A 27309-nucleotide genomic window follows, 5' to 3' on the forward strand; every position below is an offset into this window, starting at 1 on the left:
TTGAGAATGCAGAACTTAATTACCATTCCAATGAAAACTTAATGGTTATTTTTAGTATTTTAACTCACTTAGTGAACTACTTTGCTACCATGCTACCATGAAAGTGTGTGTTCGCAACCCCATCTACGCCTACGAAGGTACCAATAAACAATAGATACCAAAAATATATTTGAGACCTGTTTTTACCTCATAGGTTCCTCATGCTAGGCCTAGTCAAACTTACTCCACATAAGTATAATTATGGAATATTAAATATATGTAACACTTCAGCGTGTCGGCAATATTTCACTTAGCATTTGCCAACATCTATTTACAACTACAATAAGTTACATTTAAAGAATAAATTATATTTAATTGTGTAACTTTATCATTCCATGATTAAACACCAACCTTTTAAAGTACTTTTAAAAGGACAGTGATTGTCAGTAGCAATCAAAATAATAAAATATATAACAAATTTATATTTTGGCATATATAAGAACTTGAAAACATACCGTAATATATATAGGCCAATCACATTTTTTTCACTTTGTTTGGGGAAACACTTCATTTTATGCATTATTATCATCATCACTTATAAATATACTAAGACCATACATCTACAAACCATTCAAGCAGCTCCGAAAATGTTTACCTTAGAATTAAGAAGATGCACATATATATTTATTGCATGAACAGGCCACTAGACTTCACTACGGATACTTTTGATTAAAACGTTCAAGTATAAAGACCTGTAAGTGTAATGTACATTAAAAAATATTAAAGAACATGGGTCTTTTTTTAACCATAAAAATAGCTTTTGTATAAAAGTCTGATAAAAATCTTGATGAAAATTCTTATACTATACATTGATTCTATTATAAAATCTTCTTTATGACTAACAGTTTATTTCATTATTTATACACTTTTTTCCATAGGAATGTGCACCCTGGAGCTTAATCATCCAGCTGACATAGGATAGCGACCCCCCGGTTGATCCAGTGTTTCTGTGGACGATCTGAAGGTAGTTCCATCTGTAGAATAAAATTGGTGGAATGACCGGTGGTTGACAAGGTGCCCCTCCGTGCACTGGTCTTGTAGGCTGAAAGAGAGAACAGGTCAAAGGTTAAATAATGCACACTCCTAATCTACTAAAACTCTTTAACTGTGTACATGTATATGAGAATCTACAATATGTATGTTGGAGCTTGTGGGTTGGATTCCCACCTAAATCACTTGCAAGATTTTTTTCGCAAGTACTTGGTGATTCATGTATCTGGAGGTGTTTCAGCCCATGTCTAAATTTAATCTTCATTAACAAAAATCTGAGAGGATTTCTTACCTGGGCAGGAATAAGTAACCAGTTCTACAAACTTTGATCTTTCACCTGGCTTCAGCCACATCTAAGATTAAGCAATTAAGGAGAAACATAGTAAATTGTAATTCTGTTATGTTTACACACAGTCCATACTTTTAATGTGGTGTGTACTTTATGTTGTTCTCAATAATAAAGGATACAATTGGTAGAGTATCGTAGAGTATCTTCGGTAATGATTCACCCAGAATGCGTTTCTCTCGATTCCAACGAGCCCCCTCCAGGAATAGTCCCTTCACATAAACTCCATCAATCTGAAAAAAGAATAAAAAAGAAACTTTACACAATTTCTAAATGATATATTACATAAAAGCAAGAAAAATTATATATTATTACTAGCTAAAATATAAAAATGGATTCTTTAAATTGCTTCCCCATTTACCAAACTCCCTCTCAACCATTTTGAAATTATGGGTCATTCCCCTGTTAGTAATGTCTTACCGGCTTTGAGGGCATCTCTGTTTCCTCGACCATAACCTCAAATTGGAAGCCTAGTTGGTCAATCGGAATCTGGTAACGGCGGGCGAAATTCTGCATCGTGCCAGTTAAAAAGGATTGGGTGAAATAGAATCCCGACATCCAGAACACGGTTGGTATGCCATTTTGTATCCAATCCTGTCAGCAAGAGAAAATATGTTCTTGTTTATTAAATTAATTTTTATCATGGATTTTTTTTGTTTGTTACATTAACTTCAATGATTTGATCTATTGACTGTTTTGCAACTTTGCTTCCTCTTTCTAGAATGGCCATCATCTCAATTCTTACGAATAATTTTAAAGAGCTTTTTAGACCTCATTTTCCTCCCCTGACTAACACTCACCCTGACCTCGGGGACGCATGTGTGTGACCAAAATCATGTGACCCTCCGGCCAACCAGTGCAGACTGGGGTCAGAACAGCATCGCGTCGGCAACGGCGCATCTCACTGGGAACCTCACACACAGTGCAACGAATTAATTGCCAAAGTACGTCCGGGCGCTCAATTCAGCAGCTTTTTCCTGTACTGCTCAAGTTGGTTCATCCTCAATTCTTAATTTCGGGTAAGATTTTAGTATATTACGTGAAAAGTGTGCTTTTTCTCTGCATTGCAAAACGTGTTTAGGCCCTTTTTTGAAGCATGGTCACACACATGGGTACCCACATCTAGATTGAGTGGGCCCCTCTGGTTCGGTCATATATTTATCATTAGAATGCAAATCATTATTGCTTGCCTAATTAATTTTTTTAGTCATATGAATAACTATGTCAGAGATTTACCTTAAACTCTTGAATTCTTGCCATTAGGTCAGTGACATAACTCCCAAGAGGTTTAAGCGAAGGGTATGATTTTGCTGCCCACATGGCTGGTACCTGTGTGATATAAAAAAAACATACAATACGCTAATAATAATTAAGCAAGTGAAACAAGCCAAAGCTACACAACCAATGAGGGATGCTCTTTATAATAAATATAATAATAAAGAACATTACCTTTCCAACCATCATACTATCAAAGACATCTTCAAGTTCCGCTGACATCACAACTAGGCCTTTGATGGCTTTCCTGATGTCCACCAGACTGCTGCGGATCACACTAATTAGCCGGTTGAACCGGATCAGTTCTTGTAGTAGCACTGTGTTCATCGACTCTTCATAACGCACAGGATATTTTGCCTACAAACAAACATAAAATATAATATAAATATAAATATTATCATTAAAGTGAAATAGTTGCCAAACTAACCCGAAACATTAAAAATCTAAGGTTGGGTTTTTTTTTAAAATCTGTTTAATTTATCAACAAGGAGCCCAAATTACTTGTATGTTGTTTCATAATGCTACTTTTGAAGCTAATTAGTAACTTTGATAACTTAACCATGGATTTTACCCCTGTAAAGGGAAGACTTTAGTGAAACTGTGTGGGTAAATCTTACCGTTGTTTGACCTTGGATTAAATGACAGGGTTATTTTTTATCATAAGCCATGGTAAAACTAACCGAGCTGTGAAATCAACTATTAAATCAAACATCATCAACTTCAATAACTCAGGAAATTTAACCAACTTGTGCTGTTCGCACTAGAATATTTGTCTCGGTAAACTAGCTCAGTTAGTTTTCGCTGAGCAAAAAGGAGTTGGTTAAACTAACAGCATGGCTCAAGTAAGTTATATGTATATATATATATATACATATATATATGTATATATATATATATATATATATACATATATATATATATGTATGTAAGTAAATAATATAAATGTATATGTATATGTATGTATGTGTATATGTATGTATGTAATGTATATGTATATGTATGTATGTATATGTAAGTAAATAATATAAATGTATATGTAAGTAAATTATTATGGGTAAACTAACTGAGGTGTCAGTTACTTTTACCGAAGTAAGTCCCATGCAATTGTAGCTTTAAAGTGGTAATTGAATTTTAATTATTAGTAAGGAATTTGATATTGGATGAGATTGGAATAAAAATCTTACCTTAACTTCTTCCAAGTTAAAATTTGATGGAACCTTAGATAGAATATCTGATGCTAGATCATCGATGACCTGCTGCGATGACCTTCCACCACCCGATGCCTAGCAACAAGGGTTCAAATTTTATTTCTTACATGTTGACTAAAATTTTAAAAATTTGTTTAAAACTACTGCAATTTTATAGTAATTTTATTACCTTATTGTATTGAGAAACAGTGAAATACTGACCAGAAAAAATCAGAATTAAAATGTTAATAGAAAAATAAAAACATACAAGATGACATATTAAATACTCAAATTAAATAGATTTTAATTATCCACAATATGTATTATCATCTAAAATGTGAATTTTTAAATATTCCAAATTGATGAACACACGTGCAGAATACACATCAATGTTTCATTTGTGGCTATTATTCAAAATCTAAGATAAAATTTGTGTGTAACAAGGTGTAGTGATATTTTTTTGAAGTAATTAAATACAGACATGAATTAATATAAAATTAAATTGTAAATTAAATATAAATATCACTATGAAGGTGATCTAGTGTATGACTAGGTTATTATTGTATGAATATTTTCTCAATAAAGAAACATCAAAACCTCATAATATTCCACTATGATATTTGTAATTAACAACCCAAATGGTTCATTAAGTATAAACCAATCAGTCAACTCAGTAGTAAAAACATCTCCAGATTGCGATTGTAAAATGACTGCCTAGGATAGACAATTATTAGCATGCATATTTACATTACATTTTTGTGCAAAGAAAGGTATTATTTACATACACTACATTTATACAAATAAGAGAGTGTGATTATGTGGAATTGTGCAAAGTGCAGTACATTTATGAAAGAAGTGAAAAAAATAAAAATGGGGTTAGGTGTTCCAGAACCTCACAGGTTCTGGAACCTGTCCCTCTAATTAAAGACCGCTCCAAGTAAAGACCACTTTCCTCTGGTCCCAAACAAACTAATGTCTTTTATCTTTATTATTCTAATTAAAGACCAAAGCTGCTCCATGAAAACCCTGGAAACCAAAAGTGGTCTTTAATTGAAGGGAGACATGTATATTGTCACACTGGGTTAATATACAGCAGAACCCCTATCAGATACCTTCAGGACCATACAAAAGTGTCTACTTAATAGCGGTGTCCTCTAAATGGGGTTTGTCATAGTGTTAGAAGCTTCCCTTGAATGAGGGGCTCCACTGCATTTTATATACACTATAGAAATCATGCAATATCTCACATGTCAGTGTTAAAAACATAACAATCCATGCCACACCATACATAAAAAATAACAAGCTTAATACCTCTCCAGCCTTTAGTACCGTGCAAAGTGTAATAAAGCAAAATGAAAAAAAAAAACAATGAATGAAATATCAAGGTCAGTGTTTTAAAAATAATAAGCATCTTAGAAATTACAGGAAACTTGACCGATTCATAGTACAGTGTGTTGACTGTCTTTTTTAGTGGACTTATTTTCCAAGCAAACTATAAATTTTATGAAGGATATATACTGCATGAAAAAAAAAACATATTTGCTGACTTAGGCCTAAACTTTGTTTTGCTCGAAATAAAACACCAGCATACCCATAATATATAGAAAAGATGGTTAGGTACAGCAGAATTTACCCTCAACTATATAACTAGTTATAAGCATCTGTCTAAAAAATTGTAATTATCTACAGTTCACCTCCAATTCGAGACCACTTTGGGACCTGAAAATTTGGGGTTCCGTCTTTAATAAGAGGGTTAGCTTTGTGTTCAAAGATAGAACATTGTTTTTTGGTTCTTTGAAAAAGTGGTCTCAAATTAGAGGGGTCCCGGAATTAGCGGGGTCTCAAATTGGAGGGTGCACTATATTTAAAAAAAAAACCCCACATAAAATTTTAAATAAATTGGCTGTTTTTTAGAATTTACCACTGGTGCCAACTCATCCCATGGACGAATCAATATACGAGGTAAAAGTGAATATAGGCCAGAGGTCAATGATGTCAATTTGTTAACAGGCTGTAAAGGTCAAAGTTTAAATAATTCAGGTCAACTGGTTGTGAATGAAAGGACCAGTATCAGTTAAGAAGTATTAAAATATAATATTTTAAATACATATACAATTATTTTTGTATTACTGTAGTTCTATTATACACAGTTTGCATATATATATATATATATAGATGCATAAAGATATCCAATACACTTACAATTCATAATCACATAAAATGTAAGAGATAAAAATGTTATAAATATTGTTAGCAGGAATTCCAACAAAATATAGATATATATATTTTGTTATTGTGTGTGCATACAAAAATCAGAATTGCTTTGTGTATAGAATTGAATTCATATCGGTGTTACCGGCAACTATAAAAATAACAGTGGAATTAAGCCAGACTGGATTAAGACCTTGAATACTAATTATTATATTATGATTTGTAGCCTGATAAACAAAATGCATTGAATTTAAAGTATAAACAGTATAGTCTCTGTGTTGTATATCAGGGGTGGTGCCAGGATTTTCCCGACAGGGGGTCCCAGACGGATTCCCCTGACGAAGGGGCAGATTTCCCTGACGAGAGCATGGTGGGCATTGTCGAGCATCGCTTAAATTGTCGCGAAAGTGGTGGGGGGGGGGAACACCCCGGCACCACCCATGTTGCATATGAAGTCTTACCCAACTCTGCAACTCCGCAGTACATGTCAATTATACTAATGATATCTCTCATTGTGCCTTGAAATTTGGATATTTAGATACTTTCAGCACAATATTAATCATTATTATACTATTGTTATTAATGCTATTTGGTATCAGCTTCAACAATATGTTTCTTCAATGTAATCCAACCTAGCACTTGGATGAATTCTCATGTAAAATATTGAGCTTCAAAAATGTTGAATAAACGTAGAATACCAACATTGCTAATACATTTTTTGGTCATACCTGTCTTGGTAGCGTAAGTAAAATGCCATCAAACAGCTGCTGAGTTTCTTGTTGATCTTTTGTGATGTCAGCATTTTCATGTAAGCCAAAAACCTGCAAGAACACCGTCAAGAAATCTGTTGCATCCTAAACATTAATATATTCACTAATTAAATAGCATTAAAGAAAATATATCTACCAAACTGTAATATTCTAATTCAAAATATATATCACAAAAAATATAGTTCTCCAGTAAATTAAATACTTTTCTAAATATATAAAATCAAGAATTCTTCTCTAAAAGACGAGACACGTGGTCCAACACTTTATGCAATACACAAAGGAGGTTCTCTTTCAACGAACGTCGAATAGGGAATGAGGACGATTGTTAGGGAGACGGTTCGTACGTGGCGGCCTGGGTCGGACTGTTCCATTTTATTTTCAAGGGGTGTTCCGTTTTGGGAACAATGGCAATTAGTCGGTTTATCCAGGTAAGTATTAACGAAATAGACATAACAATTCATTTTTAGCCACCTGAGGAGTAGATTTCTCATTTATACTTAGTAAAACTAAGGGGGCCTGAAAACCACCAACCTCTGGGTGTGGACTAAGTGGGAGACTTCTGATGTAGTCCAAGTAGCTGGAGTAAGGACCATCTGGCGGACAATAATAGTCCCCGCTCTCAGAGAATTTGTATCCTTCCTCAGAAATGATATCCTTATTGTAGAAGTTTGTGAGCAAGCTCATTATTAATCGTCGGTCTTGGTCGTCTGTCACACGGCCACCATAGTTACACTCGCCAGTGAGGTAGACAAGGGCTTCAAGTGGCACCTCATCATAATCATTAAGAAACATCTGTCAAAAAGTGAGAAACTTTGATGTTTACTTGCAAATATGATGAAAACATTTTTAAGCCATTAAAAGCCTGTTCTGTTACCTTATATCTGTACCACTAACTTGTTAATACCCAAGACTAGAGTAAATAACATAAAGAAAAATCTCTGCTTGATGAATAATTATTAAACAATCCAAAAACTCATCCAACCACAATCATTTTTGAAATCCATATACCAACTAAAAACAACAGTTCACCAACCTGCAATTGACGGACACTAATTCGAAGATCGGATTCGTTGAATTCATATGGTGTGTTCCACCCCAATGGACCAAATTTACGCCTCTCTTGGACAACCCCATGTAAGAAGCAGAGGCCACATAACAATTTCTTCCACACCTGAAAAATAAAGGTAGAAATCATTTAGACAATTTCCTCATTTGGTTTGGCAACTAGACTAAAATTTAGTGGGCTGGGTATAATGAAATTATATTAAATATTATTATACTTGCTATTCATACTTGACCTTGATGAGAGAAATAAATCGTTCTTTCACAGATCTGAACTAAGGGCCCTGAGATTGGAAGGCATGCCCTGATTCACCAAGCCCTCACAAAAAAATAATCCTTCATTCACAGGATTGCAGACCCAGAATCGTGGCATTCTAAGCCAAGCATCCTCACAACCAAATTATGTCCACCTCTTCAATTACTGTATTATTCATAGTAATAATATTAACATTACACCAACCTCTTTTTTACTGCACCCATTAAAAAATTCAGGATCAGAGATGGGATCATTGAGATAGGACCTCAAGAGATTAGCCCTTAATCCTTTTGGTGGTTCATTCGTCATCTTGATCCCATTCTGCAGGATCGATACAGGGAACGATGGAGATGGATAACTTGTCAACCATAGACGAAAGGTAGGCTTATTGCGTTCAGGATCAGTTATTACTTCTTCACATATTTTCTCAAGTGTTGGTAACCAAGAGGTTGCTAAGTGACAATTCTGGAGCACCACCCATGTTCCTGAATCTACAGCCTATATGGAGAAATTTGCTTACATTATGAGCATATATAATAAATATTTAAACAGTAAAATCAAGTCAGAAACCCCATATGTAACCTTAAATCAGTGATGGGAACCAACACATTGCTAATTGATAATTCAACAGTGCAGTTACAAGTCAGGAAACTTAAGATTGAAAAATTTTTTAACATACATAACAGGGATAAAATACGGGCCCAAAATACAATACAAAAATAGAACATAACAAAATACTAACAAGAAAATTAGTGATCAATAGCATTAATAATTCAATAAGAACACAAGAGGAAAAATAATGTGAGAATGTGCACTAACCTTGTTGATCATATTAGCAGCAATTGGCCCCTGCCCCTGGCCTAGTGAGATAGTTTGAAGTCCTGTACCACCCATACCTTACCAATCAAATATGCATAGCAATGTTAACAATATTCATGTACAAATGCAACCAAATTTATATGAGCAATAATATGATAATACTTAAATATTATTTATAACAATATAACAATACTGATAATAAATTAAAAATAATATGATTTGTGGAAAATGTTAACCAGAAAATTCTAATTCAACACATTTGTTTATTAAGGTAGAATTTAGTAGAGTTGTTCATAATCAGAGCAGTGCCAACTGGAGAGAGGAGCAGTTGGCTTAAAGTCATCTACCCATTAGACAGGCCAAACACCCCTCTTGGCCAAGACTTGTCAGACCAAAAAGAAAAAGTATTCTAATAAACAATCTGGGCATAATTCATCTAAAATTCCCCCTAGACCCCACTGGATCCTGTCTCTTATACACATCTAGATGTGTATAAGAGACAGGTGGACCAAATCCCTCTTGGCCAAGACTTGTCAGACCAAAAAGAAAAAGTATTCTAATAAACAATCTGGGCATAATTCATCTAAAATTCCCCCTAGACCCCACTGGATCTTTGCTCCTGGACCCTGCTAGTCAGAAATTGTCAGCCCCTTCCTGTCATGTAGCCCATGCCCCCCCCCCCTTGATAAGATAAAATAAGATAAGTATTTTGGTGTGAAGGATAACCCAAGAAGTCTGAAGACTTCAGAGTTTCAGGATACTTCTGGTGGTGAATTGGGCAGTACACCAGGAGACAATCTCCTACTTTTTTACGAAGAGTGTACTGCGTTCTTTAACATGCACATGGGCTATATTGCACACAGGATCAACAGCTTAAACGTCTCATCTGAAGGACGGTGCACTATTGTAACTTGTATTTCCGCCCTCCAGCTGAAACCTAAGGAAAGGCAGCGATTGGAATTGAACCGGGGACCTAAAGATCTCCATGGTTCAGCACACAGTATATCTAAGAGAGCCAACAATGGTCATAATAGCTAAAGATACATCTGTCAAATATGAATCATGAACCCATTATTTCTAACATAACATCTGACGCTAGATATAATTTAGCTTTGAGATATGATGAAAACTCCATGCAATTCTGAAGTGCTATTAGATGCCAATCGTTCGATGTGCACATGTGTGCAAGATGTATTGTGCAGATATTTCACAGCATCACAAACCTAGGTAAAAAAAATGTCATGTACTGGGGCAGCATAAGTTATACTGAAATGTGTGTTTAGGTTATAGACTAACATACCCATATATATATTATAATAATAATCCTTTTTTGTTCCATGAGATACCAAACCAATGTGTCTCAGTTGCCCTGAACATGAGTAAAATTATCTTGAACCATATTGAGAGCAAACTCGCATGAATGATATTAATGGGCAAACAAGCGAAATACTACATACTACTGAGGGACGGATATCGCATCTTATGCTTGGTTCGTTGTTGTCCGTTATTAACAGATGCCTCTGCATTTTTGCCAGCTGTATCAGTTTCTTCTTTGATGGCATCATTTGAATGGTTACCTGCAGACAACTGAATACGATCTTCCGCCTCATTTTGTCTACTATTATGTGAAGATGTTGTTTCATCTTTCATGGTTTTATGTTCAGTTGTGGAATCAGTTTTAATTTTCACATCTGAATCAGTCGTTGACTTCTCATGGTTTTTGACTGGTGGAATCGACTGACCTTTGACCAGCGACACCCTACGCTTCAGCTCAAGTCGACTGCTGGTTCTTTCCAGCTTTGTAATGATCCGTCCAACTGTTTTCTGACGTTGAATTTTCAGTAACCCTGTCAAAGATTCCTCATTATTTCATGCTTACCTTGAAAACCAAATTGCCCGTAAGCAAATGTGCCACAAGCAATATTGAAGATGGCATGAAGATGGAAATACGAATCAAACACCGTGAGAACTCATGCATGACACGAAAGTGAATGAAAATCAACATGCTTTCATGACGCAAAATAAAAACAATTTTTTCGAATATCACCATGTTAACAGCAAAAATAAAATCACCATAGTTGCATATCAAAAGCCAGAGTAATAACCACGATAAATGGAAGTAAAAAAATGGCAGCAGGCTTCAAATGCAAGTAAAACAACTCCATGGTAGCACAAATTACAGCACGTAGATGAAAATGAGAGCAAGTGACCTGGAATTTGCTTGGAGTGTTTAAAATGTTATGCTTGAAAATCAACAAAGCATTTTGAAAGTCAATATGCTGAAATTAATACTATTTGAAAAAGGCAACAAATGCTTCATATATTATCATTTACCCAGTGTACTGTCCTAGCTTTGCAGGTCCCATCATAGCATAATATCATCCCACTTTTGTATGACAATTATGCCAATGGGCATATGTTAGGACCATGATGTGGATATTCAAAACCCATTCTTGGAAAATGAGAGCAAGTGATCAGGATTTTGCTTGGAGTGTTTGACATGTTATGCTTGAAAATCAGCACAACATTTTTAAAGTGAATATGCTGAAATTAATATTATTTGAAAATAGCAACAAAGGCTATTGTTGCTATATTAACAGTACCCCAGTGTACTATATTAGCTTTGCAGGTCCCATCATAACATAACATCCCACTTTTGTATGACAATTATGCCAATGGGCAGATGTTAGGATCAGGATGCAGACATTCAAATCCCAATGTACCCTTCCGCTAAGCGTTTTGCGAAACGACAGCGTAAAGACACATGTCGGTGTTCAGGACATGTGTGTGTTCCTAACTCCATTCTAGTTGGTGAGTTGTTAAGTTTGATTGAAATCCAAAAAATTCTATTGATGACTATCAAAAATTCTATGTATGTATGTAAATGACCATCTTATACTGTGCAATCCATTTGACATTCTGACCATTTCATTCAATGAAGTTTCATTACAGTTAGAATGGGGTGCTTTACAACAATCACAATGTAAACGAAACTTTTAAAAAAAACACACCATGCTCTTTATATTCAAATCTGTTATGCAATGAGATACTTAAAGCAAAATTTGCAAGATAAAAAAGCACAAAATCATTTAACAAACACAGATGATATTTATGGGTGAGTGGAGAAGGGGAGAGAAGCATGTGTGACTGTGGATCGTAATGACATATGGATACGCTTGGACATGATGACACAGGGATAATTATGTAATAGGTAGGAACAGCAAATAAAACTTCTTTGTGCAAGCAACAACAATACAACATTCAACCAATCATATAATCAATAACAAAATCACAGGAATAACTATTTAAATATTTCTATTATATATCTATTCTTTTTCAATTCAGATGAAATATTAAAATAATTGTTAATATTGTTAACAGTATTCACTTATTATGACCTGGATAAAAAACATACATACAGATACACAAGGAAAATATTACCAAGGTAACAGCCAATCTTAGATAAATTCGTTATTAAGTATTTTGCTAATTCAAATTTAGTCATCTACGACTTATAATATAACTGGCAGACAATCCATTATTAAATGATGAAACTTCCAAAAAGATAATGCAATGAATTTAATATGTGTGAATTTAATTTTTTTTTTCATCTTTAATTTGATAAATATATTACTCTAAGAAAAGTGATACCAAATATGCTTACCCTTCTCAGCAGCAAATTTCATTAGTACAGCCAGGGGGTCAGCCCCTGGGGACAGAATGAATATTAATGGGGTCGCATAGGTTGAATCAGCATAGCTCTTAGCCAGGTCAAAGGTTGGTGGTTCAATGTACGCCTGTCCCATTCGTGAGACAATGAAGTTTTGTACAGCAGGTACAATCTATAATGGATAAATATCATATTAAATATTGAATAAACATGATTGGCTGTAATTCCCAGAATGTGAAAATGGGAAGGCAAGGAATCAAAGAAATATGTTGTGATGGTGATAGTTTGTGTGATGACAATGAGAACGATGATGATAATAAAGATTATAATGATGTGCGTGTCAATATTTTATCAATTGAATGATTAATTGACTTTGGTTTATACACAAATTTAAATTTAACTGATGATGAAGGATGATACAATAATGACGGTGATAATAATGACAAAGATGCTGATGATGACCAGGATAAGAATGATGATGATGAAGATGATGATGATCCATCAATTACCAACCAATCAGCGTAGCTACAATGATGATGAAGATGATTTTGATACTCTATATCGATCATAATCAGCTACTGTATATTTAAATTCTTACCTTATCTGGACGGATAATCCTCAAGATGATGAGTTTCTGAATGCTGTTTAGCTTCTCATTCCATGGTTGCGGAATCTCACACGTGTGCGGACTTGTTGAGTCGTATAGTTTTTTCCATTCGGAAAGCTATGTACCATATTAATGAGAAAAATATTGATGGTAACATTAATTATTGTAAATGGAAAAGAATCACCTATTTCATCTCAGTTTAAGATCAATGTAAATTGAGTAAATTAACATGTTAGGTTTATAGTATATCAATTTGTAAATGGCAGAAAATAGGATTTGGTGAACAAATAAAATAAATATGCCAAATTATATAATAAATAAAAAAATTAATTAACATAATATAAACCAAAAAAAAACAACAAATGAAAAAGAAATCCCTTAAAAAAAAGTAACTAAACTTACATTTGCCCTGACATGCATCATAAGATCATCAAATGCTGTGAGTGGTGAAACACGAACAATCTCTGACCAAGACTTATCTGACAACCAAGATGGTGCTGGATTGGGGAAGGGGTTCTCCAAAGCCACACCCCCAGTCAATAGAAATCGCCACTCATGATCATCAATTTCACCTCTATCAAGCAAAATTTTATCAATAAAATTATATCTATACTTGAGAAAACAAATAAAACTAAAAATAAAATTTAGGAAACTATTTTTTTACTTTTTACAATTATTTATAATGAGGCACTGTGTAAATCTAATCCTTAAGGCGGTGCATGTTCGTGTATATTAAATAATTCGTGAGAATACATCATGATAGTGAACTTGTATATATAATTACTAATAAAACCAATCTAACATTTATATAGCGCATATTGTAATAAACTGCCTCTATGCACTTTACATTATTACAGCAGTCACTGGATCAAACACATACAAGGCACATTCAACTGCTTACTGGCGATCACAATCAGATAAGCAGCTAAAATCAACGCTTGGTATTAGGTCCTACCAGTACCCACTGGACCACTTCAGCTCCACCATGACAGAAAGACCAAGGGTTAGGATCCAACTACCTTTGTGTGTTCATTCTTCAAGGCACTTGTCCACACTCCCTCTTCATGCAAATGATTAAGTGGGTACCTGGAAGGTATGAATGTTGATGCACTGATTACTAGCTGCATTTAACCTCTAAATCTTACCTCCCTTTTGCAATGCTGATGCAAAGTATAAACGAGAAGAGAAGTTTGTCTTTCTCAAACAACGACCGGCAGACATTCTGGTAGATACTGTACGTGAAGTGATTGTTGAGGTTGCTAATACGCACTTCAAGCTCGTTTGATGGCGGTGTATCAGAAATAGACTAAAATAACACCAAAAGAATATGTTAAATCTAAAACTATCAAAGGTATTCAGTTTTTTCAAGATGTGTGGTAAAATATGGAAAAAAATCTAATAAATCCAATTATTAAAATTTAATTATTTAAAAAGATCTACAAAGTTATCAACAACTTAGCATATTTATCATTGTCTTTAAAAGCAATATGAAAAAATAATCATATTAACAGTGAAAAGCTAGTTGAACATTATACAAATAATAAATGCTCATGAGGGGAATGGTGAAAGCTATTGCCCCTCAGCGATGTGGAGATCGTAGCCTATCTTCCCGAGGGCCTCTGTCCTAGGCAAGATAGGCTACGGCCTCCACATCACTGAGGGGCAATAGATTTCACCGTTCCCCGAATCTAGAGCAGTCAATAATATTTGCTTTATATACCACATACATAGATTCTATGAGGCCTAAAAAAGCACTTAATTCCTAGTCTAAGCCTAGGCGATCAAAGAGTGTGTCTAGCTCTTCTTTGCTCACTTCCTCATTTTCAATATTTTCGTCATCTTCCAATATTTGTCGAATATTGACAAAGACTCAATTTATTTGGTTTTTTTTATGCTTTTGCTATGGGCTTCATCAAGCAGTAATGCTAGGCCTAGGCTAGTCCTTCATCCAGGAGCTTGAACCAACTAGCCCCAGCCTCCATATTTGTTTACCATTGCATGGCCAAGTTCCAATCTCATTTGTCGTAGAGGTCACAGTACTCTTTACGTCAGCACGATGTTAAATGGGCCTAGAGTTTGTACATGCGACAGGGCAAAAAGTACTATTTTTCAGGGGAATATTACTTTTTGAGGGGATTAGTACTTTCTACTGCGAGGTTCTTAACCAATCAAATGCCTAAAATCTATGTATGAGTTATATAATTCAACAACAGTAGAACAGAGTATTTAATTTGATAAATATGTTAGATAAAATTAATATAACAATAACATTATTAATAATTAATCATAATATCATTGGCAAAATAAATATTAGTAGCAATTTTAGTAACAATAACAGCAATTAGCAAAAAGTAATTAGAAGCAATTGCAATAGTAGCAGTAGCTATAGCAGCAATAACAATAGTAGAGTAGCAATTAGCAATAATAGCAATAGCAGCCACAGCTAATAGCGGTAACGATATGATAGTAATAACAATAGCAACAGTAATAGCAAGTACACCAAAATATAGCAATAGCAATATCAGCCATACTAATAAAAATACAGGTACACTAGCTATTAGCAATAGTAGCAATAGCAATAGTATTAACAGCAATAGCAGCCACAGCTATAGCAGCAATGACATGATAGTAATAACAATAGCAATAGTAATAGCAAGTACACCAAAATAACAATAGCAATATCAGCTATACTAATAGAAATACAGGTACACTAGCTAGTTAGTAGCAATTAGCAATAGTAGCAGTCACAGCGACAGTAGCAAAAATAGCAGTAATAGTACTAGCAATATTAGTAGCAATACCAGCAATGATTATAAATAAAGTAACACTACTCATAGCGCAAACAATAATAATGCAAATAATAATAATAATGCAAGTAATAATATCTTAGATTTATGAAAAAATAATGTTTAATATGTTTGTGCTGTTAATTAAAACAGTGCATATTAATTCATAACTGATGTTAACATTCACAATTTGCTTGCCCAAAATATGTGACTGCTCACACTGTGCGTGCAATTGCCCTCATACAGTGTCCTTGCCCAAAGTGTACATGCTTGCCCAAGATGCGTGCCTGTCCACATTATTGTGTTTGCCCATTTATCAAATGCTTGTCCACACTTTGAGATTGCCCAAAAAATGTGCTTTGTGATAGCCCACACTTTCTGCTTGCCCAAACTTTATGATTGTCCACACTATGTGCATTCCCACACCAAAATGCTTGCCAACTGGCCTGGACTTACGGGAATACCTGCAGCTTCTGAGGGACTTAAGTCCCTTGTATCTGAGATGGACTAAAGAGTAAGACAAACTTTATGTTGGTAGGTGACCAATAGGAAACATGCATTGGTCTATACTACAAAAAACTACAGTAGTGATATATGCATACAGTTACGATAATAATATAGTAGAGTGCTAACTAAAGCAAAGTGAAGATGCCATGAGTTAAATATCTCTCAGAATTATATAGTTTTAATTCTTTACTCTTCTTTGCATCATGTAAAAAATGATGCACTACTCTCTCACAACCAGCTCAGATGTTAACCCCCCACTTCATTAAATGCTCAGTACAACAGCAGCATGCCCCTTGATTGGCTGTGGAATCCACACAATAAACTTTTTCTTTCGCACTTGAAATTGAAATCGTTGATTCGTCTGCATCCAAAAATTTAGATTTAACAACTTACTTGTGAATATAAGTTAATAAACCAGGTGAGAGAATACTGATACATCGGCTCAATGTTGGCCAGGTCAGATATGGTGAAAAACAAGATGGACGAATGCTTAGCAACCTATAAACAAAAACACCATAAGACATTATAAGATACAAGAATAACTTTGTGAAGGTTTATTGACTTAGGCAAGAGAAGTGCTTACTTCTCCTGGGCAATCATGTAACATAGATCATAAAGTCTGAATAAATAGGAAGCAATAACCTACTGGTTTATAACCATTCCTAGTCTCATCAATCTCTTTCTCTGTGATCGATGCTGCCTCCTGCTTCTCTCCAATCTCCTTCGCCAGTACCTTACTGGAGGACAAGATCTCAATGGCAGTCTCATCTTCCAGGATGTTCCCTTGTGAGGAAGACAGCACCTCCAGTATCTTGTCCTCAATCTCCTTCAGCTGTCTCCGGTTCTTTGCACTCTCCAGGATCAACTGGTTCTTTTTCTCTTCCAGCTCTGGCTTCTCTTTTGCAGCTACTAGTCCCAGGAGTTGATCCTCAAGTCCAAGAGGAGTGATCATAAAGTTCAAGAGGGTGACCTATAGACAATAATTAATAATCAATTTGAAAAAAAATATCCAGTAAAATTCAATCAAACTAATTTTTATGATATTCATAGGTTATATTATTTGTTATTATTACTAGAATCAAATTATTTTTTATATTTCTGATGATCATTTTACCTTCACAGAAACCTCCGGGAGGTAGTGCGGGTTGCGTAATCGTGTGGTGATGTAAAACTTAAAATCATGGCTAAACTCAATCACATTGTCACCCAGACGGATGTAGTCCAATCCATTCTAAAAAGACAGTAATACAAGCTGTTGTTCTTGATTGGGTGATAGTGAAACATTGTCAAGTTGTATGTAACCAATACAAGTGATTTTCACATATATGGTTATGCTATATCATCATGTCTATATATGTGCAAATCACAAATACCTGTCACAGAAAATTTGATAGTGACACAAAGCATTAGAATATATCAATGTCATTAAGCACTTCATAAGACTTGTACATTATTATTACTATATATTCATGCTACACTACTAGGAAATATTGCATAAATACATAAAATGTAATTCAACAGATTTACGTAAAGAATAAGCCATTTTGTAGTTTCAATGGTGCATGACTATGTCAAAGGTCAATGTATTGACAAATCATACAGCATGTACCATCTGCATCTCACTGAGTTTTATTAGAAAGGTTGGTTGCAATATTTACCTGATAATGTATATACCAAGGGTGGGCATAAAAATCGTTCGGAGGGCTAAAGTTAACTTTTGATTTAACACCCAGGGCTGCAACCAAACTTTGATGTTTCCATTGTGCTTCCAAAAACCTTCAAGAACTGCTTATTTACACCAATGTATTCTCAGTTTAAACGTTGGTCTCTACATATGATTGGTGTTGGGACGTAAAAAACAAGGTGTTTTTTAGCCAATGTTACTTGATGGGCTGCACAAATATTTTTTTTTAATTCATTTTCGCGGGCCGCAAAAAAATTGTTGGCAGGCCGTGTGAGGCCCGCAGGCTGCCCACCTGTAGTATATACTGTACTGAAAATATTAACTGTGAAGTAAATAATCTCAAAGATTCAGACATCATTAAAAGCCATTTGATTGGTTGATAAATGCTTTAACCTTTGACATAGTCAATTATGAGAGGGCTTAATGAATATTATGTAGCATGTACCAACAATGAAATTGACTAAATATTTACCATGCAAAGTGTTGTTGGAACAATTAAATATATAGGGAACATACACAAGCTGCTTAACTGTCAAACATCTTAATTACTAAGTGGTTTAAACCTCATGCATCTCCACTACCAAGCAGCTTATTCCCAAGACCACCAAGCAACATAACCCTCAAGCATATTTACTACCAAATGGTTCAACCCTCTAGTATACCTGCCAACTTTTTTTGCTGTCTGATGTGCAAGAAAAAAAATATAGCGCCCTCTATATAAAAATCATAAAATAGAGCACCCTCTATGTTATTTTTTTTTTTTATTGTAGTGGTGGAACTGCTACTGTCGTCGGTCTGTATAGTTTCATTAAAAAAAGTTTATATGGCCTGTGTTTACATTTTAATGACCAATTCACTTTATTTATTTTTTTTTATTATTTTAGGGTATAATCAGCCTACACATTTCATCTTTTATGAAATTTTTATGATGTAAAAGATAAACAACGTAGGCATGAGACATAAACAATGGATGCTCAAGTGTGAGAGTTAGCAGGTGTTCTCTAGAATCTTAACCACTGAAGACCCTTAAGTATCATAACTACCAAGTATATCCCTGAGTATCCTAACCACTTTAACCACCAAGTTACTTAGCCCTCAAGCATCTATGTGTAGACAGCCAAGCTCAGCTCCAGTATATACTGATTTCATTTATGTTCTATTGAATCTCCACAAATAATTGGAAGCACTAAGCATGCAGAGGAATACTATAAGAAAACAGAATGTATGTCTATTTCTTAAACAACTTACATCCATCGGAAAATCAGGCTAAAGCAAAAGAAAATAATGTAACCAATTTTAGCAAATCATAGAAGCAAAAATGATAAATCAAATTTCAAACTAAAGTGTAAACTTCACTGAATTAAAATGTCAATGGTCTTTTCCTGCGTTTATGGACAAGAGAGGCAGGGCATTTTTAGGTTTTACTAGTAAGACTGGTTACTTGTATATCAGATCTCTCTCATACAACTGAAGTTACAGTATATGTTGGATTGCAGCCAATGAGTGAAATGGAAAACTCTGGATGTTTGCACTTTCTATAGGAACAAGAGGACGAATGCAAGTTCGCAAAATGTGAGTGCATGTGAAAAACTGTGATGTTGAGGTAGTTTTCATTTTTAAGATTTATATACAAACCACTTACTAATTTCAAAACAAAGCTTTTACAAATATGCTCTATAATCTAGAAGTTTTATTATAAGGCTTAGGAGGTGAAATATTTTTTTGTGAAAAAAGATTCTGACATTTCACAACATTTAAACCAAGAAAGGAAAGGAAGTAAACTACCCCAAGCAGTACTAACAATTTGCCACTAAATAAGTTAAAATTAATCTTAATGATAGGAGTTTTAAAAGTATAATTTACTTGAGTAAATTGAAACATAATCAATAATGTTTCTAAAAGTAATTTGCAAAGATAAAAAAACATGATTCCATAGACCTGTTTACCTGTTTAAATGTTTGTTTCAAAAGAAGTGGTTCTAGAACAGGGTCAAGCTCTTGACCTATGTTCTCAAGCAAGCAAGGCTGTCCGAATTGGATGCAGTTCTCCAAGGTCCTGGTGTACGTGGGATCTGAGAGCTTTATCACCTGTAACTTGTTGGGCTTCTCCATGTTCTTTACCCACTTGTTGGCCTGGCCTTGAGGGTCGATCATCAGAGGCCAACGATTTGCATTGGTGACAATCAACGCATTATCCACAGAAAAGCTGCATTGAAAAAATGAGGTGTGATTTGTACATCCATAGTGAGATTAATATTCTATTACCTTATGTAATATATGAACAAATTGGAATGGTAAATATTCACAAAATAAAATAAAAAGTTTTTTATTTAAATACAGCGGTCTTCATATGTAGGGCTCAGTGAGGACAATGCACATAATTAGAAGAGAAGGGTAATGCTGATGATGAATGGCCGATCGGTTAACGTAGGGGCTCGCAACCTACAGCCATAATATCGGTGCTGGTTCGAATAGCACATTCACCAATGGCTCTGGAGGTGGAGCAAGTCTTCTCTGATATGGACTATAAACTGTAGGCCCAGTGCATAAAATTGGCTGATGTGCACTATAAAAGAACCCAGTACATCTTTCGAGACAAGTAGGGGGTTACCCCGGTGTACTGGTCCATCTCACAGGCCCTGTCGTCATCCAGTACGAAAATACACCGAAAAGGTGGTCTGTACTAGAATAGAAGAAGAAAGAGGGTGACGTAAATGATGATGATGATGATGAAGGAAGTGTGACGTAAATGATGATGATTATCAAGGTGATTGTGGAGAGGAATATCCAAAAAAAATACTTACTTATCCACTGGCAATCCAGCTAGTTGCCAGTCTCGGATTTTCACTGGATCTCCTAAAGTTGCCGACAGAGAAAACACAGCAGACACAGGAATCGACTTGTCTTTACACATCTCATACCACTCCTTTAAACACTCCTGCAAAGATGAATCAACACACACATTTCTCAGGAGATGAAGTCAATAAATCAGCAAGAACATAACACACAAAATTATTATTTCATGCATATCTATGGACACAGGCTGAGGGAGAAACGTGCGCAACCCATGGTGGAAAATTAGTTCCACTAAGTGGGTTAAAATACAAAAAATGACATTAGGTTTTCATTGGAATAGAGATTTAGTTCTACATCCTCAATTTTCTAACCTCGACCACCCCCCCACCCCCACAACACACACCCTCAGGCCAAAACCAGGCCCTATTCCCCTGATATCTATCATCTTGGTCAACCTACCTGTCTAAAGGACAACGTGAAAGGTCCAAGGTATGCTACAACTCCTGATGATAACAAAACGTCACCTACAATGTTCACATAGGTAGCACTAAGCTGCTCTGTAAGCTAATGTGAAAAGAGAAAACAGCAGCGGCAATAAAAACAACAATAACAACAATAATTATATCAATGAAAATACTAGCAAAAAATAATAACAACAATAATAATTATAACAATAGCAATTAGATATATTTATACGGCACCAATTTAAATGTTCTTAAAAGATAAAGCTTACAAATATTGGGATAAGACTACATGTTGTTAAATTGATAAACTGTATTTTAAACTAATACAATTTTCCATGCTCCTATATGTCATTATATCACTATTTCTTCATTTAAAGTCATATTTATACATGAATCAAGTCAAATGTACCTGTTGCCACCGTTCTTTTTCTCCGCCAAGCCCAGATATTAACTTCTTCGCTCGTACGATCTTCAGTCTTGTATTTTCAATCTGGTCTTCTAAGTTCTACAGATAACAGTGAAAAAAACATGAAAGCAAAATGTGGACAGCATAATCCCTAAACAAATATATGTTGACTGAATAAATCAAAAATCTTTGAGGTACAACATATTACATAAAAGTACCTTCTTTTCAGAGAACTTTGTATCCAGATGATCATTAAGACCTTGAAGTTTGTCTGTGATCTCTTTCAATGCTGCCCTCTTTTCATTCAACTTTGACATCTGCTCATCCAGCGTTGATTCTGCATTTTGCAGGCTAGCCCTCTTTGGTGCTACCACTTTAGCCACACGGTCATACACTTCCAGGGCTCGAACCCAGCTGCACAGCCCTTCACAGGCTGACGAGATCTTCTTGACGATGCTAGGCTCAAAGTCAGGGTTGTCAATGAACTTTTCTCTGATTTTTTTCATCACCCACACCGGGATATTATCTTTATCATATTCTTTCAGTGACTCTAGGAATTTCATATCACCAAGCATCTACAAAATTGTAAAAGTCAGAGGTAATATTGGTAGTCAATGAATGAGATAATATTCTTAGTCTTACACTTAAAAATAAGATAATATAATAAGATATCAGTAATTAACCATCAATCAATCACCAATCAGAATGTTGATGCATATATTTGATTGATACAGTAATTAAGGAGAAGCCTATATTATTCCTGCTAATCCTAATAAAAATGGAAACATCCTGTGGTCTCCATAATTCACATGAGTTTAGTTTGTGGAAAGGTTACGGGTATTCAATGATCAGGGTTAATAGTATACAATAAGTGTCTATTGTTGGCAAATATACTACAAGGCTCAACAATATTATCAATAGCAGTTTATCACTCACTCTTTTAGCAGGAGGCCAATAGTCATCCACCATTTTGCCTTGATCATTAGCTTTCTTCTCTGGTTTGATTCCCTTCATGATGCAGATAGCTTCCATCACAAGTTTGACACCTGTTGGTGGGTTCGTCATTGACTTCACAACCGTGATGTCTGCTTGTTTCAAGGTGTCAAGAGCTCGGATGGCAGCATTTAACGCTGGCATTGCAACAGCCAGTTTCTGTTCACATTCGTCCTTGATGGCTTTTGCTGCCATTGCTGCCTTGTTGGCAACCTCTTCATCGACAGAAATCACCTGACGTTTGGCATCAACTTCCTCTGTCTCTGCCTGAATGATCTCGATTAGTTTTTCTGTTTCACCACTGGTTTCAATCAGCTTCGGCTGAAGTGCTGTTAATTCAACCTGCATAACGGCAATCTATAGAAGATCAAAAAACACTTACTTGATCATCTCCAGAAATGTTCTGTTAACAAAGCGATTAATATATTTTGCTGCTGTCTTTTTTCAAAATCCAGAAAGATTTCTTACCTGATTGGCTGCAAACTCCAGCTTCTCCAGTCCGACAATATAACGATTCTTCAGAGTTAAAATCTCTAGCCGCTTCCTACTCATCAAATTCTTAAATGTCTTGATTAATTCCAGATATGAGGTTGGTGTCACATAGTTCCTTCTCCGAAGAGCAGAGTAGAATCTATAATCAAAACCATATGTTATAAAATTGACACAATATCTGGTGATACACACACATATATTATAGACACCTTAATGAATGAGAAAACACCGACTATAAGATGGAATGAAGAACTACCTCTAATGACTTAAATATTTAAAAGGTTTCTCTTTATAACACATCCTCAAGACAAAAAACCCTTTTTTCATGATATTGTAGGTATTCAGAGAAACTTACGTGTCAGACATCGCTCTAACACTCTCATGGAAGTGTTTACACATGACTACAGTTTCAGCCTGGACTTCATCAGACATCTCCACATCATCGAGGAACTTGTGAGCAACCATTTCTAATGCATCCTCTGGCCAGGCCTAAAAAAGAAACATGTATAAATTACAGTAGTATTAGAGAGTTAGGAATTACAAAGGAATAATAAAAAACAAACAACTTTTCCATTTTTACAACAAATTTGTTTGATGATTGTTTTACAGTCTTTTTACCTTGAACCAGTCGATGGTGCAGCAGTTGATGAGTGAAGGAAACATACGAAGTCTGTTACGGAAAGCATCTCCAATTGGACTAAATGCAAGGACCACATGCAGATTCCGACGAACACGCTCTACAAATTTGTTATACATGTTCAGGGGCGTAGTCTCTATCTTAGGATTCTCTGACACTGCGATTTGTTGCATCTGAAGAAAAAAATTAATATTTTGATGCAATAACCGATGATGTGATAATGTTCATTACTCTGCATTCCTAATTCTAAGCCTGTGGAAAATATAAATATCCTGATTTTCCACCTTACAAGTGGCCATGTACCTAACCTCATGTAGATAACAATTTGGGTTTTCTGTATGCATTTAAATAATTTAATAATTACAGAATATTTTTCCATTTACCAAGACACATTGCTAACCTTGTGCTATTTGCATATGAATCTTTCTTTCTTTATCTTACCTTTTCAATTATCTCCAGCCTCTCTTCATTCTCATAAAGGTTAGGAATATCTCCAGTGTTCAGGATCATGTTAATATCTTCCAAAAATGATTCATCCTAGTGAGGAAGGAAAAACATTTAATCAATCAATCAATACTTTATTATCCTTTGTACAGAGCACAGTTACAATGTTATATTAATAATTCTACAAAGAACAGTAAAAACAAAGCTGAAGTAACTTATTTTCGTTATATGTCTTGTGATTGCATTGTTTAATAACATTTTCATCAATGTCATCAGTACTGCTCTGCTGCCCTCACGGTACTTAGTATCATAACATAATAATATCACACCCACCTTGATCTGGTGATCTCCAAATAAGAAGACTGTTGGTAGACCTTCGTCACCTGCTTTCCGCAATACTTTCCGAAGATCTTCTTTCCAGTCGGAGGTAGTGTAGTTCTTTGTTATCTCTATGGTGACGAGCTCATACATGGCCATGAAAGCAGCTAAACGGGCCGCACTTTGACGCCCGCTGCCTCCAATCCCTGCGATTAAAAATAAATTGATGTTACTGTGTTTGTTAATGGATACATATACCGTATGAGGCTTGCCATCCCAAAACCAGCGTACTGTCGCTAATTGTTAAACTGAGTAATTAGCATAAAAATGTGGCTAATTAGCATAAAATGTGGCAGTATTGTATACTTTAATTACAGAGAATAATACTTTTACTCATAACTTTGGCAACAGTAAGTCAATTTCTGTAAATAACTTATCATTTTTAAGCTTATAATGTAGAGAATATGAATATTAAAATGTAAATTTTCTTGTTGTGGTCTCTGAAGCTGGTTTTGGCATGGCATGCCCAATAAATCATTTTCAGGGCACTTTGATCACATGGTAATTTTTAAAAATAATTAATATGCAAATGATAGAAAGAGGCATACCGACAAGTAGGGCGTGGCCATTAGGTTGCTTCAGTACGCGGCTTATCCTTGAAATATGCTCAATAGCAAATCGGAACATGACCAAGTCCATAGGAGCCTTACTCATCAAGTTGTACTCATCCAGGCATTTCTCAATGGTCTGTGGGCACAAAAGGGCAACACAATTAATATTTATATTTCATATTCATCATGATGGTAATGAACTACAAAATGCTAACCATATATGCAGAAGATAAATATTCAATCAATACATCAATCTCAAAACTTTCTCCCATAAAATTCATTTTTAAAATATTTAATTGTACTTTTTGTTAACTGATAAAGATCTTTGAAAACAGAATAAAATCATTTACCTCTTTGAGTGCAATGAAATCAGTTATTTCATTGTAGACTTTATCATCATCATTTGTCTTTACATAGTCACCAAAGAAAAGGCTGGAATAAAATGTTTAATTGTGAAAATTAGGTATTCAAATTATTTTGTAAGGCTTCATACACTTCTTATTCACATGCACATTAGCAAAAACTGAAGTATGTATAAATTTAAATTAAAAATACTATAACATTATTTTTTATTTGGAAAACATTGGATTGATTTTTGCAAGTTTATATCATTTGTTTAAAATATGATTTTAATGAACAATTATAATAAAACATATCTAAAACTGATAACAAGTTAATACAAAAATAACAATAATGAAAGATTATTATGTAAGTAAACCATGTTAATGTCATTCATAACCCAATCTAATGATATATCCAAGCTTATATGTTGTCCTTATTAACTGTTTATGAATGTAATTTTTCTTTTTTGTTTTTGCAAAACAATGAGAACTAAAAATATATATGACTTTTCCCAATATGTTCGATTTCCTACAATGCTAAGAGTTTATACATTATTAATTCCGAAAAATAAAATATGTATAATATTAAGTTGATAAAACATATCAAATCAAAAACAAATGTTTGCAATACATCCTGGTCTCTTAAGTAAGTTCACCCTTTTAATAAAGCAATGAATAAAAAATATGATAATGAATTAGTGTTAATTAACATGATACATAAAAAAATCTAAATAAAAACAATGATTTGGCAGAAAATACTCATGCAACTACCGATAACATACTTATTGTTATTCCTCATCTACTATATCTTTTACCAACAAATGAAAGTGCAAAGGTTAATCGTAATTTGCATGTAAAAGCAAGGTTCTGACTAAGATTTAAAAACATGGGGAACGGCTACCATAATGAAATTTACAATATTTTGATACTAAAATTAGCAAGTTACTGTAAGTATGTCAGGACAGGGAATTATATACCTCCACCGCTAATGACAGGTTTACCCATGCTTTCTGCAAACAATGTCAACCGAAGGTATTCAAAGACAACCAGATGCTTCCATTAATTCCCATATTATACCAATGATATATAAAACATGGATCTGCTATGTACCTTCTCAGATGATGATCGTCAATCTCCATTGTATCACTTGAGGTATTTACAATGAAACATAATTGGTTAAATGTAGGCATTCATGAAAATCAGTAGAGTATGTACAACAAAACAATCAAATGAATCATATGAGGCATGTTGTGGCGAAATGGTAAAGTTGTCGCACAGTCCAGTATTGAGTAAATGAGCTAAAAAATATGGGAGCTCAAAAAATTGCTAAAAAATCCAAATTTGTTTTTTATTATAGGTCAACAGTTTAATGTCTTATTAATCATGTCTCAAAGCATTAGGTCTGGAAGTGGTTAACAAATTGTTTATTTAACGTTATTTTTCATAGTTCATTATATTAAACCTTTGAAAAGCAATTACTCAAAATCCTGTTTATCTTGACTCTAAGAGTACTGTACATTCACTTTCCAATAACTTTGGTTTGAAATGTCCAATTTGAATGAATGACCCCTCATTTTAAAGATCACATACTCAGGTATT

The 27309-nt window shown here is 34.6% G+C and overlaps 1 protein-coding gene across 18 annotated transcripts in view; it reads right to left on the reverse strand.

Moving 5' to 3' along the window:
* Positions 1–6: 6 nt before the first annotated feature.
* LOC117115109 (dynein heavy chain 3, axonemal-like) overlaps positions 7–27309 on the reverse strand; it is a 65429-nt gene continuing 38126 nt past the window's right edge. For 3 of the 18 annotated variants that reach the window (XM_033258779.1, XM_033258782.1, XM_033258777.1), the window contains 37 exons: positions 26821–26856; positions 25720–25801; positions 25367–25505; positions 24774–24964; positions 24438–24533; positions 23978–24169; positions 23715–23848; positions 23336–23498; positions 22811–23224; positions 22093–22449; positions 21878–21973; positions 21464–21568; positions 21013–21146; positions 20156–20414; positions 19458–19475; positions 17640–17756; positions 17172–17495; positions 16919–17023; positions 16475–16525; positions 14378–14538; positions 13635–13806; positions 13224–13349; positions 12620–12797; positions 10413–10802; positions 8956–9032; positions 8341–8634; positions 7852–7989; positions 7350–7610; positions 6777–6869; positions 5149–5157; positions 3835–3933; positions 2825–3007; positions 2612–2704; positions 1796–1969; positions 1498–1608; positions 1322–1382; positions 7–1081 (listed from right to left, as the gene is read on the reverse strand). In XM_033258779.1, coding sequence (XP_033114670.1) covers positions 936–1081; positions 1322–1382; positions 1498–1608; positions 1796–1969; positions 2612–2704; positions 2825–3007; positions 3835–3933; positions 5149–5157; positions 6777–6869; positions 7350–7610; positions 7852–7989; positions 8341–8634; positions 8956–9032; positions 10413–10802; positions 12620–12797; positions 13224–13349; positions 13635–13806; positions 14378–14538; positions 16475–16525; positions 16919–17023; positions 17172–17495; positions 17640–17756; positions 19458–19475; positions 20156–20414; positions 21013–21146; positions 21464–21568; positions 21878–21973; positions 22093–22449; positions 22811–23224; positions 23336–23498; positions 23715–23848; positions 23978–24169; positions 24438–24533; positions 24774–24964; positions 25367–25505; positions 25720–25801; positions 26821–26856 — 5779 coding nt within the window. In that variant the 3' untranslated portion in view covers positions 7–935. The remainder of the gene's footprint in view (positions 1082–1321; positions 1383–1497; positions 1609–1795; positions 1970–2611; positions 2705–2824; positions 3008–3834; positions 3934–5148; positions 5158–6776; positions 6870–7349; positions 7611–7851; positions 7990–8340; positions 8635–8955; positions 9033–10412; positions 10803–12619; positions 12798–13223; positions 13350–13634; positions 13807–14377; positions 14539–16474; positions 16526–16918; positions 17024–17171; positions 17496–17639; positions 17757–19457; positions 19476–20155; positions 20415–21012; positions 21147–21463; positions 21569–21877; positions 21974–22092; positions 22450–22810; positions 23225–23335; positions 23499–23714; positions 23849–23977; positions 24170–24437; positions 24534–24773; positions 24965–25366; positions 25506–25719; positions 25802–26820; positions 26857–27309) is intronic. The other 15 variants (XM_033258787.1, XM_033258786.1, XM_033258796.1 and 12 more) reach the window with 13 other exon arrangements.

This window comes from Anneissia japonica, unplaced genomic scaffold (assembly GCF_011630105.1).
Source record: "Anneissia japonica isolate Jap-2015-1 unplaced genomic scaffold, ASM1163010v1 scaffold24_len2511860_cov200, whole genome shotgun sequence".
NCBI lineage: Eukaryota > Metazoa > Echinodermata > Crinoidea > Comatulida > Comatulidae > Anneissia > Anneissia japonica.